At 33.7% G+C, this 21142-nt stretch overlaps 1 protein-coding gene across 3 annotated transcripts; it reads left to right on the forward strand.

The window, feature by feature from the left end:
* The first annotated feature begins 10530 nt into the window (after positions 1 to 10530).
* LOC107897435 (transcription initiation factor TFIID subunit 12b) lies at positions 10531 to 21138 on the forward strand. 3 transcript variants are annotated; one of them, XM_041079681.1, is made up of 13 exons: positions 10532 to 11278; positions 12077 to 12283; positions 13585 to 14175; positions 14280 to 14354; positions 16011 to 16089; positions 16628 to 16689; positions 16973 to 17008; positions 17094 to 17341; positions 17963 to 18036; positions 19707 to 19774; positions 19845 to 19907; positions 20671 to 20782; positions 20871 to 21138. In XM_041079681.1, exons 1-8 carry the CDS (start codon positions 10604 to 10606, stop codon positions 17271 to 17273), a joined length of 1905 nt encoding a protein of 634 aa, XP_040935615.1. In that variant the 5' UTR covers positions 10532 to 10603; the 3' UTR covers positions 17274 to 17341; positions 17963 to 18036; positions 19707 to 19774; positions 19845 to 19907; positions 20671 to 20782; positions 20871 to 21138. The 3 variants fall into 3 exon arrangements, with proteins under 3 accessions (XP_040935613.1, XP_040935615.1, XP_040935614.1); XM_041079680.1 differs by having other exon boundaries at positions 20671 to 21138; XM_041079679.1 differs by lacking the exons at positions 19707 to 19774; positions 19845 to 19907; positions 20671 to 20782; positions 20871 to 21138 and having other exon boundaries at positions 10531 to 11278; positions 17963 to 18281.
* The last annotated feature ends 4 nt before the right edge of the window (positions 21139 to 21142 follow it).

Consider the following 21142-nt stretch of genomic DNA (forward strand, 5'->3'; position numbering starts at 1 on the left):
CCATTCCCATTAATTAGCTTGATGCTAGTGTCACGAGCCAAAGTGCAAAGCTCGTGACCATGGTACAAGATGCGTCCCATAGAGGTCTATTGATAAGATGGGGAACATTAGCCCATGTGGATTGGCCCGATTCAAAGAACTGTTGGAGAAGCCTATCAGATTGAAGCCTCGTTTGCCCGAAAATAAATATATGACAACTTAGGTTATTTTGGTAACTAATCTTAGAATATTGATAGGAATCATATATTGTAAATATTAGATTAGATTTGATATGACATATCTTGTAAATCCCTAAAATCAAGGGATATGGTTAATCTCGTCTATCGATGTAACTTAATCTTGTCCGTCAATTTTAGGGGAGCTCAAATATAATTAGAGAGCCCCCTCACTTGTAAATCATGGATTGTTTCACTATTCTTAAAAGTAATAGAATATTGAGAGCATTTGCTCAAACACATTGCGTGCGTTCTTGTCTGTGACTTTCTGTTATTTTATTGTGGCTTTCTTTGTTTTCTTATGGCTTCTTTTGGCATAGTTTGCTTCCGCTATACAAATTGGTGCCTTGGAAGTATTATAAAGGAATTCTCATTTAAGTAAAGGCTGACTTAGGCGAATTTGGACGAACGGATCACCTAAGGCCACACGGATTGCGAGACGAAAGATCTAGCCTCTTGACAAGTGATATCAGAGCTATTAGTTCGAAGGCACTGTTGGGATGTTGAAAGAAGTTGTCGGTCAGAGTAAGCCAATGGAGACCCATGAAAGGGCCAAAAAAGTGAGTCAGTCGAGGGATTTGTTGTCAAGTTTGGAAGATCGAGTCATCACATTCGAAGAGTTTATGGGTGACATCAGGGAGAAGATCAACGATGTCGATGATAGAACCACTGATGGGTTACAAATGATGAAGGAGCAGCTCAGGGAATATGTGTGGGATACTATCGGTTCCTCGGAGAATAAGCTAGCTGGAAAAGATAATGCTCTCGAGTCTATGGTGACAACTTTGAAGGAAGATATCAATGAGCTTAAAGGAGAGCTCAAGATTTTCAAGGCTGTTGTAGGTAATGGAATGTTGACTTTAAAGTCGAAGCAATGAGCAATGGATGTGCCTAAACTGGAAGCGTTTAAGGGGGCAAGGTCCGCAAGTGAAGTGGGCAACTTTCTTTGGGCTATGGAGCAATACTTTCATGCGATGAGAATTGATGATGATGCCACAAAGGTAAATACTATTACTATGCATTTCACTGACATTGCTTTATTATGGTGGCGACGTAGGTCCATAAATGTAAGACGTGGTGGGACTGAGATTGGGACTTGAGAGGAGTTCCAAAAGGAATTCAAAGCATAGTTTTACCCAAAGTATGCGGAGGATGAAGCTCGAGTAAAGTTATAGAGGCTTACGCAACGAAGCACGGTTAGGGAGTATGTACAGGAGTTCAGTGAACTCATGCTCCAGATTTTAGATTTGAGCAAGAATGAAGCATTTTTCTCCTTCACGAATAGGTTGAAACCATGGGCAAAACAAGAGTTGCATCACCGATGAGTTCAAGAACTTACCAACACCATGATGGTAGTGGAGTTCTTAGTGGAACTTATTCCGAGAATATACAGGTTTGAATCTTTTAAGCCCAACGGGAGGGGCAATGGTGGGTATCATGAGGAAGATAAAAAGAGACATAGCGACGATGGAAATGGTAATAGTAACGATGGTGGCAATGGAAAACCACGAAAAGGGAAGTGGAGCCTTAACAGCCCGAAAGAGAAGAAGGGAAAGTTGAGATGCTACCTTTGTAAGGGACCGCATATGAAGAGGGACTACCCAAAGGTATCTTCGATTTCTGCTATCAAGAGGAATGATGAGTGGGAAGAGGCAGGGCCTCTTGAGGGAAAGACATCGAGAGAGTTTGGTGAATAATGTAACCTATTTGTTTGGTGAATAATGTAACCTATTTTGTTGAATAGTTAGTGACATTGATTGTTTGGTGAATAATGTAACCTATTTGTTGACCGAAAGAATGTTTAAAATATTTAATGTTACAGAGAGATCTGGATTTAGGACAGCAAAGGTGGCTTGAACCGTCGAAAGAATTTGAGTTAGAAACTGATTTTCATCCAGGGAAAAATGATTACAGTCATAGATATATTGAGCAGGAAACCTTTTTGTGTTTTACGAGTGATGAATACACGATTGATCTAATCAAATAATAGACAGATATTAGCTGTGTTAAAAGCATTCAGCAAATTTGTGAAGTTCATAAATGTATCAGTGAATTGCAAGTTAAAAAGGGATTCAACGTAAATTGACTCATGATTTAGAAATTTTAGATTGGAACCGATGATTGTTTGTTGTTTCATGATAGAGTTCGTGTACTGAGAATTCTAGAGATTATGCAACAATTGTTACATATGGCACACAGTGGCAATTATTTGTTCATTCGATGAGTAATAAGATGTACAATAATCTAAGACAGTTGTATTGGTGAATGAGTTTGAAACGTGATATTTCTAACTTTTTATCCAAATGTCTGATCTATCAACAAGATAATGCTGATCATCAAGTGTTTTTTAAACTATTATAGCATGTGTTGTTATCCGAGTGGTAATGAAATATAATTTCGATGAATTTTCTAAAAGACATATGTTATCTGAACTATTGTTAACTATTTGAAGAAGTCTGCATATTTTATCTATATACGTACGAATTTCTCTTTTGATAGATTAGCTGAGCAATTCATATCAGAGATTCTCAGATCACACAACGTGCCAGACTCCATTATTTTGGGTAGAGTCCTGAATTCTATATTGTGATTTGATATAAAACTACAATAAGCTTTAGATAAATGGTTTCAATATAGCATCGCATTACATTCTTCAACAGATGGCTAATCTGATGGAGAGATTCAGATTCACAAGGTAATGTTTCGTTATTGTGTTTTAAAATTTGAAAGCAACAGAGAAAGACATTTACTGTTAGATAAGTTTGCGTATAATAATAGTTATGAAATGAGTATTAAGATAGCATTGTATGAGTATAGTATGGTTGCAATTACTGAACTCAAGTTTTATTGAATCGAAATTTTGATAAAAAGAATTACGGTGTCGATGTGATTAGAAAAACTAAAGAGAAATGAAAGTAATTCATGACAGTCTAAAAGCAATTTCAGAGTGGCAGAAAACATTTGCAGGCTTGATACATAAAAGCTTTGAATTTCAGTTAGAAAACTGAGTATTTGTGAAAGTATTATAGTGGGAATAGAATTTCTCAATTTAGCTATAAAGAGAAGTTGAGTTCGTGTTTTATCAGGCTGTATGAGATTATTGAGAGAATGAGACCGTATGATATTACTGTCAGAACTTAAGAAGATCCATAATGTGTTTCTTTTATATATATGATGTGATGATACATATAAGATCCTTTATCTATAGTATCTCTTTCAGAAGTAGAAATTCAGCTTGTTATGACGTATAGCAAAGAACAGATTAGAATTTTAGCTCGTGAGATTGAAAAGTTCAGAAATCAGAGGCTATGTGAGAAATTGATGAGGCTAGTGAGAGCAAATTACTAATCTATTCTCTGATAAGATTTTCGGGGACGAAAATCCCTAAGGGGGGAAGAGTTGTAACAACCCGTTTTTAAGGTTAATCAGAATAGTGGTTTTGGGACCACAATCCGAAGTCAAAATATTTGTTTTATTATTTTATTAAGTTTTGCAGTAAGATAGAATGTTCGTGTGAAAATTTCAAAAATAAATTCTACCGTTTGAATGGTTAATTCGGTAAAAAGGACTAAATCGTGTAAAGCATAAAAGTTGAATTCTATAAGTTAAATGTATTAAATGGCTATGAAATTAAATAATAGGAGTCTTTAAGTGGTAATTATCCCATAAATGTTGATAATGGAATTCTATGGCTTGGTATTCTTAAAATTTATGATGTTATTAAATGTTAGTTTTGTAAATTGGTTAATAAAGATTAAATAAATAAAATCAAAGTCATTATTTTGTATCCATCATCTTCTTCAACCGTTTCTAACCTAGAAAAGCCATGGCTACATTCGACCAAGCTTTAGAGCTTGATAGGTGAGTGGTTTTTGCCCGGTTTTTAATAAATTCTACGTTTTTGAGATCGTTGCAGCTTATCTAGCTAGCCCGTATCTCCGTTTTTGAGACTGTTATAGATTTTGAATGATGCCATTTTTGAATGCTTGGTTATTTATATGTTTTATGATAATTTATTAGTGTTTGAAGCTAGATATACAAGTTTTATAAAGTGACTTTTGACAAAAAGTGCGAATTAAGAATTAAATTGAGAAAAGTATAAAATTCATGGTTAGATGTATGAATAAACTAAAAATATGGGCTACTAGTAGTATGGGTAAAATTCGGCTAGCGTGGGCTTGTCCTTAATTGCATGAATTTGCAATTTTATGTGATAAGGACTAAATTACAAAAATGTGTAATAATAGGGGTAAAAGTGTAATTTTACCAAAATGTGTAAATTATGTTAAATTGAATGAATTAATGATTAAATAAGTAAATTTTGTTATTATATAGATTGAGAAAAATGAGATTTGGATCTAGAACGAGGGAAAATAAAGTATCGGACTAGTCGATCCGTTCCATCATTTTAACGATGGAAGTAAGGTTGTATACTAATAAATGTATTTAAATTGTGTTACAAATGCTTATTTATTATTGAATTGAATTGAAATATATATATGCTTATTTGTCATTGAACTGCTATGAATGTCAAATGAGCAACTACGAGCTAGAATCGATAGAGTTATGACATCCGAAAGTCCCATATGAACCTTAGGAATAGTATAGGATACAAATTTCATGACATTTAGATTATCGAGATGAGATTATATGTAAGACCATGTCTGAGACATTGGCATTGTATTGTGATTACGTGTAAGACCATGTCTGGGACATTGACATCGTTATATGATTTCGTGTAGGACCATGTCTGGGACATTGGGATCGATATGAGATAACATGTAAGACCATATCTAGGATATGGTATTGTATGAACTTTATGTGATATCCGAGTATCCTTAGCAATTCCGAAGGGTTCAACGGGCATAGTCAAGACGAGAATGAAAATACAATCAAATTAAGTGATACAGGTACATACAGAACCTATATGAGAATCAAATGAAGGTAATTTGGTAAGTTCTTAGTGTATCATGTATATGAAATGAGAAAGATTTACGTATAAGTATGTTTCATGCCAAAATGTATTTATTTGGCTATAATGATGTATGAAATGAATGATATGTTAGATATGAGTTATAGTTGTTTTAACTAAATATACATATGGCACATAGTGTGCGAAACACTGTTATTTGATGATATTTCACATAATTCACTTGGCTAAAGAAAAGGTGATGAATATTGAATTGGATAAAGTTTATATATATAATAACTTATGCATATAAAAATATGAATGAATTGAAAAGAAGTATTCAAACTGTACGTGTTTTGAATGAATAAACTCATGAAGATCTTGATTAACTATGTGCATGAATTCGAGATAGAATGGTGAAATCATATAAATTATATCATGTTTTGAATAATTGTTTAAAATGCGTTTATTTAATAATATGAGTTTATCACCATACGAGCTTACTAAACTTTATAGCTTACTTTGTTTTCTTTCCAATGTTTATAGAATTTCAGAGATTTGCTCGAGGTAGAAGCCATCGAAGATCTCATCACACTATCCAGCTATGGTTTGGTACTTAAAAGCTTTGTGATATTGGTTATGTGGCATGTATAGGCTTAAGTATTTTTTATAAAGGTTTTGGTGATGTATTTGGCCATTTTATATGGCTTATTAATGACTTATGTTTGATGTGTAATTTGCCTTGTGTAATGGCATAATTTGGTATGGTTGGTGATGGTTCAAGATGATCATTTGGTCATTTGGTATATGTTGAGAATTTACTTATGAAAAGCATGAATTTGGACTTAATAAATGAATGCTTAATAGATGATTTATGAGTCAAGCTTTGTGTGTGATTGATGGTAGTAAAATTACATATTGAAATAGGTTGTATTGATGAGTATGATATGTACTTTGGTATATGATTGAATAGGTGAGTATTGAGGAATGAATCATGCTAGTTGGTATGTGTTTGAATGTACAAATAGTATTGATTTGAGTAGTGAAATGGTTGAAGATGAAATGGCATGATTTGTATATGAATTGGCATGTTTTGGTTTCCTATAAGTGTATTAAAATGGTATGAAATGATGTGATTTAGGTATGCTTGAGGAGAGTGAGAAACGTGGCTTAAACTAAGCCTAATTTCACCCCACACGGTTGAGTCACACACCTTGTAACTTAGTAAAACAAGTCAGAGAGTTACACGGCTTTGACACACGGGCGTGCCAACTGACCGTGTGTAACACGTGGGCTAGCACATGGGCGTGTGGCTGGCCGTGTGGCCAAGTTAGTAGACCCTCCAGATTTCACACGGTCGTGGCATACGAGCGTGACTTCGGCCGTGTGATGCAAGTCAGTATGTATGCCCTGTTTCCACATGGCCTGTGACACATGTGTGTCTGGTGGTTGTGTGAGGCACACAGCCTGTTCACATGGGCGTGTGATCCCTGTATGCATGAAAATTTTTCTATGTTTCCCAAAGTTTTCAAATGTTATTGGTTTAATCCCGAATCTTTTCCAAGCATGTTTAAAGGTCTTGTAGAGCCTTGTAAAGGACAATATGATTATGTTAGATTAATGTGTATGTGATATTGAATTCATGTATGTGAAATGTATGTTGTATGCTGTAATTGATCTGTAATGCCTCATAGCCTTATTCCGGCGACGGATTCGGGTTAGGGGTGTTACATACTCACCATAGATTTGTTAGCTTAGTTAATAATCCATGACTTATTCAGCCATTATTTCAATCCATTTGCATTATTTCTAGTAAAAAGGAAGAAAGTTAGTTTGATATTTTTATTTGTTAATTTAGATACAGCTCAAATCTTATTTTACTTGAATTTGCACTAATAGTTTCCGACTCCATTAGAATAGTAATTGTTTAACTTGTAATTGATTTGATAAACATATTTACCACTTTGACAATCTCTTAAGTTCAATCCTTGAAATACTTGAAGTGTTCTATTGTAACACTTATAAATATTAAATCTAATCTATCACACTTCAGTAAAACTACTAAATATTTAAGTACAATAATGTTGGTTCATAGCTCAGGTGCACGCACGTCGAAGCGCAACCAACAGACAAACAATATGTGCATTCTAAAACAAAGAGACAAACTAGAAATATTTAATTTATTTTCCTACACTTAAAAGAAGACGTATGTCAACATTTGAATCTTACTCTTAGAGTCTAAATTTTCAATTGCAATAAAAGAAATATAAAAAGAATAAGTAAAAAAAGGAGTTGTTTTACATATTAGAAATAAAAGAAAAGAATGACAACAACAAAATATGAACCCTAATATTCAGTATGACAAGTAGAAATTTAACCACATATCCCCAGTGATGTTGGCAACAAAAGTTGAGATATACAACAGTCCGAGTGTACTGATATCCACAAAGAACTTAATTGGTTTTTTAATTATTCTCGAAATTTATTTAACATTTTAGCCTTAAAAAATTAACTTGAAATGAATTTACATGTTAGTTGAAACTAATGCACCAAAATCCCTAAACCTTCAATTTTACCATTTCAGTTCAAGCTTAAACTTTTTCATAAAGATATATTTTTACATAAACTTTCATAAAGTGCCCTGACAAACCAAAAAAGTTTAGCACGCCATCGGCCCATAACACATATAAATAGTTCACTAAAAATTGCATGCTGTCTGAAAAAAGGAAGAAAAGAACATATACAAATATTCTAAAATATATAGATTAAATTCTGCCATTAGTCCCAGTATTTTATGAAAGTTTGGGATTTAGTCTTTGTAGTTCAAATTGGTCATTTTCAGTCATTGTACTTTTAAATTTTTAAAATTTTAGTCATCACCAAATGATAACTATTAAATTCATTAAGTTAAATTATGGTGTTTCCAAAATTTGATGTGGCAAAATATTATTTTGTGTGCAATACTATGTCAACTTGTTATTTCTATATATTACTCCCTAAAAAAATTACATTTAATGGACTAATGATTTTTATTTTTGTTTAGACTAAAATTTCAAAGTTCGAACAGGATAAGGACTTAGAAGGATCCAATTGAAGAATACGGGCTAAATTTACAACTGTATGCATAGTATAAGACTAGTATTTGAATTTGACCAAATAAATTTAACTGCTATTATTTGGGTAAATACTAAAATTTAACTCAAAAAGTACAAGGACTTGAATTCACCTATTCGAAATTGATGAAATTAATATACATAGACTAAATCAACAACTTTAGTAAAGTACAATAACTAATAACATAATTTAACCATAGACATAGCATGTTTTGCCTTTTGGAGTAATGTTGAAGTTGAACTTTTGCGTGTGAATTAACCAAATTTCCCACTAAGAAATTTTTTTTATGATCTCTTCTTAGGTCGAAGCCGAGCTCTCAACTGCTTTGTGTTTTGGATTTTGTATCCAATTTTAGAAAACAATTTTTAAGAAAAATAGGAAATTATGCAAGTAAACAAATTTCATTTGTGAAAAATATTTTTTTTAAATAGCTATTATTTCTAATTCATCATAAAACACGAAAAATAAATACAAAAAAATTACTGTATTTAGTATTTGCGTTGCTTAATTTTTTAAAGTATCAAATTTAGATACTTCCATCTTTTCAAGGTGTTTGATAACTAGTCAAATTCGATGTATTTTTAATAACAGGTGGAATAACAGGATTTCAACTTGTATTACTTGGCTTTAATTACTAATTTACGATTAATGAAATATTATAATAAATAATTATAGTGTATTTAATATTGTTGATGTAGTATATTTATGTTTTCAATTTTATTTATTTAAATCACAATTTAATCTAATTTTTTATTTTAATATCATACATATTTCATGTTATTATGATTAATTAAATTTAAATCATATGTTTTATTATTTATTGCATATTAATTTTAAACACACATGTATGTTTTAAATTAAATTAAATTTAATGTTTATCTTTAGATTAAATTTAATATTAAAATAATTAAATTTTATTTTAGTTGAACTCTCTAAACTCTCATTATATAAAAAGAGCATTCCATATTCGTGGTATGTGAATTCCATCTAGCCATTCAAGTTTATATGTTTCGCATCCCAAAACTACTATCACTCGATAGGGTCCTTTCCAAGTAGCTGACAACTTTCTTCTTTGTCCAATTGGTTAATTAGTTTCTACATTTTGCATCACTAAGTCTCCACCTAGTATTGCCTATTGTGAACTCTTGAATTGTTGGATTGTACCACTTGTTGAGCTCGTATTTTCATCCAGATAGATGCTTGTTCCCTTACTTCGTCTAGGAAATCAAGTTTCTTTCGGAGCTTTGCTTCATTGGTTTGATCTGCATAACAAACTACCCAATGTGTGTCTAGGCCAATTTTTGGTGGTATCACAGTTTCGGTGCTAAACATAAGATTAAAGAGGGTTTCTTTTGTCCTTGAGTGTGATGTGGTTCGCAAAGATCAAATGATACCTAGCAGCTCATCAATCCATCTGCTTTTTGCATTTTCTACCTTATTTTTTAGTCAATAGAGGATTTTCTTCATGGTGGCTTCTGCTTGACCATCTGCCTCATTCTTAATAATTATATACACAAGAAGCCTAATCTTATTGCCTTACAAAATGCACCAGTTTGTCAGCAATTAGGATTGTCCGCTATCATTACCAAGGAAAAAGGTCATTTTGGAGTTGGTGGTGCATTTACCATCGTCAAATTTGATCGTGTAATCATAAAACAAAAAAGTGATTGTTACACTAGTTGGGATCTCACCTTATTGAAGCTATATAAAAAGTATAAGTATTAAAATGAAAGATGAGTTTTCACTCCATCTAATTTGATCCTATTCTAGTAACACTAGACATATTATTAAATATTGATAGAATCTAAGTTTAGTGACTAAAATGGATATAATTGTCAAAATTATAAACTAATGAAAAAATATAAATATTAAAATTAACCTAATTACTAAATTCATGGGACAAAATTAACATTTCCCTCTAATTCAATAACTTAATTAGAATGAATGTATTAAAATTGGGGAGGAAGGGACGGGTTGTGGAGTGTAACTAACCTAGATAAAGGTCGTAAAGATTCGTGTCTAAATTCGGAAATTGGAGCAGTGAAAGCGAACGAGATTCATGCAACATTCCACAAAAACGACAGTGCCTTAGATACCTTAGAGTTAGTCACACACAAAAACCTTTGCTACTTCAATGTTATACAGTACTTTAGACCCATGTTTTTGACTTTTGACTGCTTCTGTCACCCAATCAATTCCTTTTCTTTTTTTCCCTTACGTGTACGCTCCAGATTCATTCTCTTCGTACACGTCTTTTCTTTTTCTTTTTTTTTTAATAGGAAACGGAATTCCAATTTCACCTTGAATTAGCAATTTCAACTTGACGCAGAAACCATTAAAAATCACCCAAAAAAGAAACCCGGGAATGGCCGAAACGACTGCTGCTGTTGCTACTACTACATCTTCTACGCAATCTCCGAATCCCATGATGATGGACCCTTCACAACCGTCATCATCGGCGATGCCTACACCTGCACCGCCGCCTCCCACGGCGGCGACTACGACTTCAAGAACGTTAACGCCTGCACCTTCAACGAATTCCTCAATTCTTCCTCAAAACAACAACAATCCTTCTCCTTCTCCTTCCATTGACCCTTCTTCACTGCAAAATCAACAGCAGCAGCAGCAGCAAATCTCGCAAATTTTGTCTCCACCTCTTCCCCAACAACAACAACAGCAGCAGCGGCAACAGCAAACACAGCCAAACGTTGCAGCTTTATCAAATTTCCAAATCCAGCAATCCCTTCAAAGATCTCCATCTATTTCACGCCTTAACCAACTCCAACAACACCAACAACAGAGCCAGCAGCAGCAGCAGCAACAACACCAGTCTCAATACAATAATGTTTTAAGGCAAGGGTTATATGGGCAAATGAATTTTGGTGCGTCAACTTCAGTTCAAGCTAACCAGCAACAGAACCAGCAGAATCAACAGATGGGCAATCCCAATTTATCAAGGTCAGCTTTGATTGGGCAAGGTGGTCATTTGCTCGGTGGTGCAGCAGCTCAGCTTAGTTTGCAGTCTGCGCTTTTAGCTTCGGTATGAATCTTTTTAGAGACTATTCTGGGAAAAAAATTAAAATTTCTAGCTTTTGAAGGCATTTTCTTTTCGTTTATTCAGTGATTAGAAGTAAGAAATTTAATGAATTTGTTGCTATTGAAATCAACATCTTTTTGCTTGGAAGTGGGGAAGTAGTTTAGAATTATGCAGTTGCTATTTTGATTACTAGTTTGACCTTGAATTGGATGACTTATTGATGCTAAATCGTTTCTTCCTCTGATGATTGTTTTTTCTTGGATATAATTTTCAAATTTGGATGCAAGTTCCATATTGATTTTCTGAACAAATTTCAAGGTGCAATTTGCATTTTAAAGCGTTTTTTTTTTGTCTTCTTTTGCTTTTCCTTGGCATTATGTTAGTTAATGTACTTGAGATTTTATTGTCAGCGAAAGTTGGGCTTAATTGATGATTGATGTTTACTGTTGGTTACCGTCATGAATCTTGGTAACTCAAGTTTAAGTGGTGCTCGCGAGTGGTTTCCTTGCTTATTGATGGTTACAAATGCACTATTTCTACTCCTTCAGAATTTTGGAGTAGCTAATGGGTCCAGAGCAATTTAAATTATGTTTTAGTCTTTTAACCAGCTAAAGTTATATGATTATGTTGATGTCTTGGAATAAACTTAGTTTTCATTTTAAATTTGTAGTAATGAAAATTTTAATGGTAATAATCTAACCATTGCAGAGTGTATTACCAGATAGGGCTTAATAGAGAAAGTTCTAACTAGTTTCATGTTTATCTTGCTTATTCTAAACTCAAATGAGTTTTTTGATGTAGCCGAGGCAAAAAGCTGGAATGGTGCAAGGATCTCAGTTTCATCCTGGAAATCCAACTGGGCAATCTTTGCCAGGGATGCAGGCAATGGGGATGATGAATTTGGGCTCACAACTAAGGGCTAATGGAGCTCTTTATGCACAACAGCGGATAAATCAGGGACAGATGAGGCAGCAGTTATCACAACAAACTCAACTGACATCTCCTCAGGTATTGTCTCTTCTGATAATAATGTATTGACCATTTTCCCTTTAGTGAGTAGAGAAACTAATGCTTTTTCTCTTTCATTTTCTTTGTTCTTTATTAAGTCATTGTCGTTGGTAGGTGGCATGCATTTTGTTTATCTAATGACATGAAGGTTAAATTCCACACTTGTATAAAGATTTACTATTTATTTTAGTAAAAGAATCTTTGTGATGTAATTTTGAGACTTCAATTCGCTTCACAAGATTAGTCTTTTTGCATCATGGTGGTCTTTACTTTTGGAAAACATTTCTTTTCTATTCTTAATATCTGCTCAACTTGGATCAAGAAAAATTCTAATTATGTGTTCTTGTAACTGGAGAATTTCAGATTTAGGTTGTTTATACTTTCTGAAATATGTACATGAATAAAACCTAAGAAGTGAAACAGAAATTGTTTCATCTCCTTGGATACCACCATGACAACAATTTTTTGAGGTTATTCCAAATTGGGTTTTAGTAACTGTTAGCAAAGTTCCACTATTGTATATATTAATAGTAACTATGTTTAAATTCTCACGGCAAACAAGATTTTTCTTTTGGTCTAGACTTTAGACCTTGGAGGTAATTTGAACGACCTATGAGACATACTCCTTCACTTTTTTTTAATGGAAAATGAGATCTTCAGTTGTAACTTACAAAAACGGGATTGTTATGACCTTTCATAACATTCATCTGAACTTTCTTTCCCTTTACATGCAAAGATAATTGAATGTGTAAGTAAAGGTGCATGGGCTTCATCATTTTTGAATATCTTGGCTGCTGGTGAAGACTTGGAAATGAATGCTATAATTTTGAAGTTAAATAGCCATTCATATTGTTTGATACACTTCTTTCTATTGTAATTTGGCAGAATTAGAATCTTATCTAAGATGTTTTAACAGCTTTTACATTTTCTGCAAAGAGATTTGGGTGTTGATAAATGATTGCACATCTTTTGGTGTATGATTAATGATTATTTGTGTTTGATTCCCTCAAAATGCTTTTATTGGAGATGACCTAAATTTCTTAGGCTATACTGGGGAAATGCAAGATTACCTATGGCATCCTATTTTAACTGCTAATAAGCTAAAATAAAACCAAATATGTTAGAGTATCCCTTTAATTGCCTTTTATTTTTGGACCTGTCTTGTTATGCCATTGCCTCATTTTGTGAAAAATTTCCGTGTGTAAGCAATATTTAAGTGGTTCTATGATGAAGTTTCAAAATGTCTTCAATTAATTTGCGCGCGTTACCTCAGTATGCAATATCCACTCTGTAAACTACAGGTTCAAAGCTTACCAAGAACTTCTCAAGCCTTCATCAACTCTCAGTTATCAGGGCTGGCTCAGAATGGACAGGCAGGTATGATGCAGAACTCTCTCTTGCAGCAACAGTGGTTGAAGCAAATGCCGTCCATGTCTGGCCCAGGCTCACCCTCACTCCGCCTTCAGAGGCAATCACATGTCCTCTTGCAACAGCAACTGGCATCTTCTTCTCAGTTGCACCAGAATCCTATGTCCTTGAACACTCAACAGTTGTCTCAGCTCGTACAACAGCAATCACAAATGGGGCATCCTCAAATGCAGCAGCCACAGCAACATCAGCAGCAGCAGCAACAGCAACTACTGCAACAACAGCAGCTACAGCAACATGCTCAACAACAATTACAACCACAACAACCACCATTGCATCAACCCCAACAGCAGCAGTCTCCTAGGATGTCTGGACCAGCAGGCCAGAAAACTCTCAGTTTGACAGGATCACAGCCTGATGCAACTGCATCCGGTACAACCACACCTAGGGGAAGTTCGAGCCAAGGAACTGAGGCGACCAATCAACTTCTTGGAAAGAGAAAGATACAGGATCTGGTTTCACAGGTTTTTCCTGCCTTTAACTTTTTGTTTTTTCATTCTTATTTCTTAGTTCAGATGGTTTTCTTCTTTTGTGGTGAACTGTGACGTTATCTTTTGGCTGTGCTTAGGTTGATTCGCAAGGTAAGCTTGAACCAGAAGTTGAAGATCTACTTTTGGAGATTGCTGATGACTTCATAGATTCTGTAAGGCTCTACTTTAAGGCTTTATATTTGCCTTTCTTCGTTTAGGGTCATGGCTTGGGTATATGCATCTGTCATTCATAGTTTTTAGTTTCTAGTGGTCTTAACATCAAATCATAAAATAAATAATGCCAGAGGCTCAGCTGTTGTAAGTATAGATGACACAGAATTGGAGCAAAGAAAGCGGAAGAAAGATCAAATTCAAGTTGTTCGACTCGAAAAGGAAAGATTTGGATCTGATCCGAAAATGAGAAATAAACAAATTTAGTAATAAAGAGATTGAAAACAATAAAAGAAGAAATTTAAGAAAAAATCAAAAAATAAAAAACATAAATAAATTAGAAATACAAATTAAAAAAAAAGTGAAAAAATATTCAAAATAATAATTAAATAGTGAAAATATAGATTAAAGTAAAGTGGAAGATGGAATGATAAACCGATGGATATGATGGATAGAAGGATAAATGTCCAATTGAACCATTTGAGATATAAATCCTAACAAACTCAATTAATAGCTCTAATCAATCCATCAAGAAAATAACTCAATTAATGGCTCTAATCAACCCTCCATAATCCTTGACAAATTGAAAGGTGAAAATGAATCAAGAAAAAAACTACTAAAAATCACAAGAAAGGAATCTTGCATAATAAACAAATTTCTAGAGTTGAAAATTTTATTAATGAAAAACAATTGTCCAAATTGTGTATAATGCAAAGGCTTATATATAGGTTAGCTGAGCAAATCTAAACTAAACTTTCTTGTTGACATAAAACTCCTAAATAACTTAAAATACTTAATAATTATAAAAAAATTCGGAATAATAAAATAATAAAATAATAAGAGCTGATAAATACAATATTGAGCTCATATATAATAAAAATTAATTCTAAAGCCTGAACCCAATATCATTTAAACTCGAATTAAAAGTCTGAAACTCGTAATTCTCTATCATAACTCATCCAGAAAGTCTGCTCGCGCAATCTTCATTAGAACAGTCATAACTTGAGCTCCCGAACTCAAAATCGAGTGATTCAAAGTGCGTTTCGAAGCTAAGAGATAAATTTTTGAACACCATGAAGACATCTTAACCAAGAAATGTCTGGATCCCATCCAAAATGTAGTCGCAAGACTGATGATTTCCCAAACTTGAAAATTGGTAGCTTCTATAAATGGAATTTAATAAATTTCACCCCATCTATGCATGTATTGATAGACATGGTTAGCCTTGGGGTATTGTTGACATTAAATGTAGCTTGAATATTTTTGGAACATCCTTTAAGAACTCCATGAATCTCTTCCTGCAATATTTTGTGCTTAGCCTGAAGAGAAAATGTTTGGGCTCAAAGTGGATGGATTGGGAGATATTGAGTTTATCTAAGTTATTTTATTTCTATGAATAGTTATAGTACGGAAATAGTGTTTCAATTTGTAACTTTGTAATCAAATTTTAGCTTTTCTATCAGTTAGTGGCAGCTAGCCATTACTCACAGCTATACAATTTAACTGTCCATATGCACTGTTGTCTTATTCTTTTTCCTTTTCAGTCTTTCTTCTTATTCTTCTCTGTGCCCTCCTTAGTCCTTCCATTCAGTACGTTCATCAGCTGTTAAGTAATAATCTTCTTTGTTTAGAGCTTACACCTTTTCACTTGTTTTCAGGTGACTACATTTGCATGCAGTTTGGCTAAGCATAGGAAATCGTCAACATTAGAGTCCAGGGATCTCTTGCTACAGTTAGGTTTGTGCTTCACTATTTCGCATTTAGTTGGAAGAGTTATGTGTTGATGTTGTGATATTTGGTTACTGTTCTTACGTTTTATTAGATGGGGTAAATTTTGGAATATCTAGGTTTTGCATGTTTTGAGGTTGCCATACATAACATGTCATATAAGCTATTGTTTGCCGTGATGAACCTTTGTTCTCTGATTTCTCTTTTTTGCATAATTATGCAAAGTTACTTTGTGTTTTCATATAAGTCAGAAATCACAAGCTTAAGCTTACACTTACAAGTTACAACTATATACATCGTGTTGCTGGTGGTCAGTAGAATTTCAGATAGATACTATAATCCATGCTTAATCTTTTCCTTCCAAGAGTTGCTTCCAATGCACTCTTATGTAAATTTTGATAAATTATGTATTACTTTACTTCCAATAGTGCAGCATGACAAAAGAGTTTAGATGTCGAGGCCCCATAAGATAGCCTATTTTAGTTTCTTCATACTTTAAGTGAAGCCAATGGAGCTATAATGGATGTTATACATGGGATATTTGCAGAGAGAAACTGGAAATTGCCTGTTCCTGGATTTTCAAGTGAAGAGCGGAATCAAACAAGTCCAGTAAGCATTTCTGTTTGTTGTTTATGAGATAGAATTGTCCTCAATGTATGTGAATTCCAATTTCTTTTTCAGGGTTAGGAACTCTTAGTTCAACACCTTTCTTTGGTAGTCAAAATATAGTTTCTGGATATTTGTCTTTCACATTTTACTTTGCCCGTTAGATTGAAACCTTTTGAACTATCTTCTCTGGCGCACTTTTTGCTTTATATGAAAGACTTTGTTTATTTGCAAAAGAAGAAAGAATACAATTGACGATGCTGAATTTTCTTTTTAAAACATGCAGTTATCAAGTGACCTGCACAAGAAGCGTCTTGATATGGTGAGTGAAATTTTTGACAAAAGCATAAAGTATGTCTTACTCTCCTACAGCATTAAAACTTCTTTTATGCAAATTACTTGATTAGGTACGAGCGCTTATGGAATCATCACAGCCTGAAACAAATACAAATAATCCTAAAGAAATGATACGGCAAGGGCTTGGTAACCCAGTCAGTGCGAACCATTTATCGAGACCTTCGCCAGGTTCTGAGCAGTTGGTTTCACAAGCAGCTGGTTCACTAATGCTGCAGCAAATAACTCGGTAATAACCGACAGAATTTGTCATTCATAATGCGGACCCAATTCAACCTGCCTGTCTATCTGGATATCATAGGTGAGTAATGTGATTCACTTTAACTAATGGTTTGGTGTCTCCTCTTCCATTTGCCAGTCTCCAAATAGGTATAATGTATATTGCTATGATGCTATACATGTTACTATTTCCAATGGAGCTATGACTGAAGGAAAAATACAGGCATGGTATGATAGAAAATGGGCTTGTCTTGCCTCTATCTTTCCCGGGATTCTTAAGCCTAGTTCAATTGTCTTGTCTCAATTAACTCATTGAGTAGTGATTCTAATTGAATGAGTGGTTAAGCTCATTCAACCAGTCAAATGGGCTAAACTCTGATTTTCTTTCGAATGAGGGGATTTGGCTTATCAGCTGGCCCTACTCGTCTTTACTCACAATTGTGACAACCTGCTTGAAGCAGTATTAGTAAACTCATTACAATGTCATCTTTTTAGTCTAATGAACCAGATAGAGATTAATTCTGAATCATGTCTAGCTGCTGATCTTCCCTAAAGACATGGTTCGATGCTGTCTTAAATCATACTACGTCAGTTCAATTCTGTCTTAAATCCTACGATGATGTCCTTAAATATTCTTGTCGATATAGTCAATTATTATAATCATTCATTTCGTAACTAGCCTTGTGAACTGCCTTGTTTGCAGGTTATAATATATAGTTAAAACTGAAGCTTTTAAGCTGTAGTGGATTGACAAAAAGAAAAGGTTGTAATTACTTGGTAAGTATCAGAGACATGATGGAAGTACAACTGTTAGAATTGATTTACACCATTTGATCATCTAATTTATCATTTCTATTCATGATTTCTGTTGGTAACTGGGTTTAGGTTAGTTTTCATGATTGTAGTTGATCCCTCATTTGGGTTTTAGACAATATATATATAGGTTGTCAAAAGCACATTGATTCAGTGATTGAGTTTCCATCTATTGGATTCAAAAGAAGAAACGGTTTTTTTTTTTGGTCTCCGACCTTTAGTTATCTGGTAATCACATTGGTCCTGATTAAATCCAAGTTAAGCCAAGTCAAACTCCTAAATGGGGAGCTAAAGTTCTTTCAATGTTGTTTTCTTTATTTATGGGACTCAAACTTGAAACTTTGAAAATGTTAAAAAAAATATTAAGCTTGTTAATAAAAAACGATATTATTTAATCACGTGTTATTCTTAACGTGAAAATATCGAATTTTAAAAAAATTACTCTTGTACGGTCATTTTATTTTGAATAAGGATTTTTATGCAAAATGATACCTGTCGGTAATTATCAGTTAGTAAAAAAACCATTCGAACAGTAAAAAATATTTTTTCTTGATGATTAATTGTTGAAAGTCCTGGCGGGAAGCCAACAGTAACCTCCAAAATTATCATCACTCAAAGAACATTAACTTATTTATTTAAGAAGAAATCATTTAAGTTTAATAAAATGTGATAATCAAACTATACAAGTATCGCAGTAGAAACCCAACAGTTTGCAGAAATCCAATAGTAATTCAAGGTTTGTTTTATTTAGGGATGTTAATGGGTAGGACGGGCAGATTTTTACCGCAATTCTATTTCGACTCTTAAAAAAATTCTGTTTCGAACCTGAACCAAAATTTAATTGGAGATTAAATTATTCGTTGTCTGGATAGTCCTTTAAGAAGGTGAGCTCATAAGTGATCTTATTTATTCAAGCATCTTCTAAATTTACCATATGTCTTGTCACGAATGGAAGTATGACACATATCATACAAGACAAAAACGGCTTGAAGTTATAAAATCAGGCATCTTCTAATTATGTTTTGAATGGCATTGTTATTAGTTCTAATTACACTATGTACACTGTAATCGGGAGATCCTTTTTGCTTTGGCAATTTGGGCTTTCTCATTGAACTCTGAGTTTCCTGACTTAATTGCTTTGAGAAACAACTGGTATTCGGATATGGTATTTTAGAATTCGAACTTGTCCAGATGAATGGCTTCAACAGTATTTAAAGCAATTGCTAACCTGATGAACTTGTTTTGATGGCGCACTAGGTAGTTTAGCTTGCGCAAAAGTAAGTTGCAATTTTTTTTTATACATTTTCTAAACTGTCCATCAACCTCCAAATCCTAATAATTATATTGGAGGAATATTACACAGACTCAAACCCCAACTTTCAGGAAGCTGCTGCAACAGCAGCAGTATTCAATCGGCATAAGTTGTACGGGTTTTAGTTGGTGGTGCAATTGGAGTTTTGTGATTGTGCTTCACTTGAAACACTCTTAGATTATGTTCTTGAGTATACTTTAGTCCAATCTTTCAGGTTTTCTGTGTGAAAATAGTATACACTATCCATTTTTTGAGCTATATTTTCTCATTCAAACTCTTCTTGCATGTAATGGTGGTCATAAAATGTAATGCATCTCCACAGATACCCGGAACTGACCTATTTGCTAAAGTAATCGATTTTCTACGTTGGCACTGCACTCGGATACCTTGGTAATCTATTTTCATCTATACTTCAATCTGTTGCTTGCAAAGTACTAATTTCTTAGCTCTTGTTTTGTAGTTAGTGTATGTCAACAGCGCCTTCTCACCGAACGCAGATGAATTGGTGATTGACCTATTTAATGTAAGTTGTACTACTTAGATACTTCCTCTTGCTGATGTTAGTCTTAGGATTAACTCTTTTAGAGTCTTTATAGATTCTTTAAAGAGGGAACTGACTTGCATATTTACTTTCATGACTAGCTTTTTCTCCCTGTAAACACAAACCAGAATAGGAAATAGCAAAGATATTTATCTTTAGACTGTATTCTTTTATGTGAATATGTCATCATCAAAGACGCAAGATGGTTTTCATTTAGACATGACAATGACAAAAATCAATCTACCTCCTACTTCAGGGCATTAAGTTGGGCATATATCATATGCTTTTTCTAGATTTTTGTGCCTTAATGTATAGAGATAATTGTTTATCAACTCTGCAACCATTACCTTTTATCTGAAATTGACATTTGGGCCCATAATGGCAGAATCGAATGAATTTTCACATGAAATGGTCCATTATTTTACAGGCTCAGTAGATTGGTCTGAGTATTCTGACAGAAATGGTCATTGCATTGAAAATAGATTCTCTTACACATTACATCAATTGTATTCAGTATCCACCATTTCTACATATCACCTATTGGACAATGGAATTGAGATGATGAGAGTTTTTCTTCACTTCTTGCATGATCACTGAAAAATGAAATGAATTCTTTTTCTTAAGTGGATGCCACCCCATTACTTGCTTGCATCTCCTGACAAATTTTCAAAATACACAAACTACAGAAATTTCATTGTTGATGTTTATCTGTTACTATAACCAGATCTGCGTTTGCATTTTTCAGAATTTTGGTTTTGATGGTAAACTGGTGTTTAATTATGCCTGTTCTATGGCATGGGGCTAAGTCTTGAGACTATGGGATCTGCTGAGAGTCTGATATAAAAGCTGTCAGCAATGTAAAATATACTCACTCATTTGTTTCCTAAAATTCTTCATTATGCATAGTGTTTTCAGAACCATCCTTTTTAATATTGCCTTTTCCAGCTTTATCTCTGAAACAAGGGTTCTTCTGTAGCGGATACTACTTTCACACAAGGAAGGCAATATTATTGATGGTACTCAAAATCAGCTTATGTTAATGGTTCAACTCATTATAGTTGGTTTGTAATTCAAGCCAAAGGGTTTCTGTTTGTAATTTTATTTAATATTTATCTATTGCTAGCTTATCTTGGTTTCAGGAAAAGTTTTTAGCAATAATTGTTATAAATTTCAGTGCTGGGAATATATGATGAGCAATACAATGTCCATGGCATACA

Source organism: Gossypium hirsutum, chromosome A10, assembly GCF_007990345.1.
Source record: "Gossypium hirsutum isolate 1008001.06 chromosome A10, Gossypium_hirsutum_v2.1, whole genome shotgun sequence".
NCBI classification, from domain to species: Eukaryota; Viridiplantae; Streptophyta; class Magnoliopsida; order Malvales; family Malvaceae; genus Gossypium; species Gossypium hirsutum.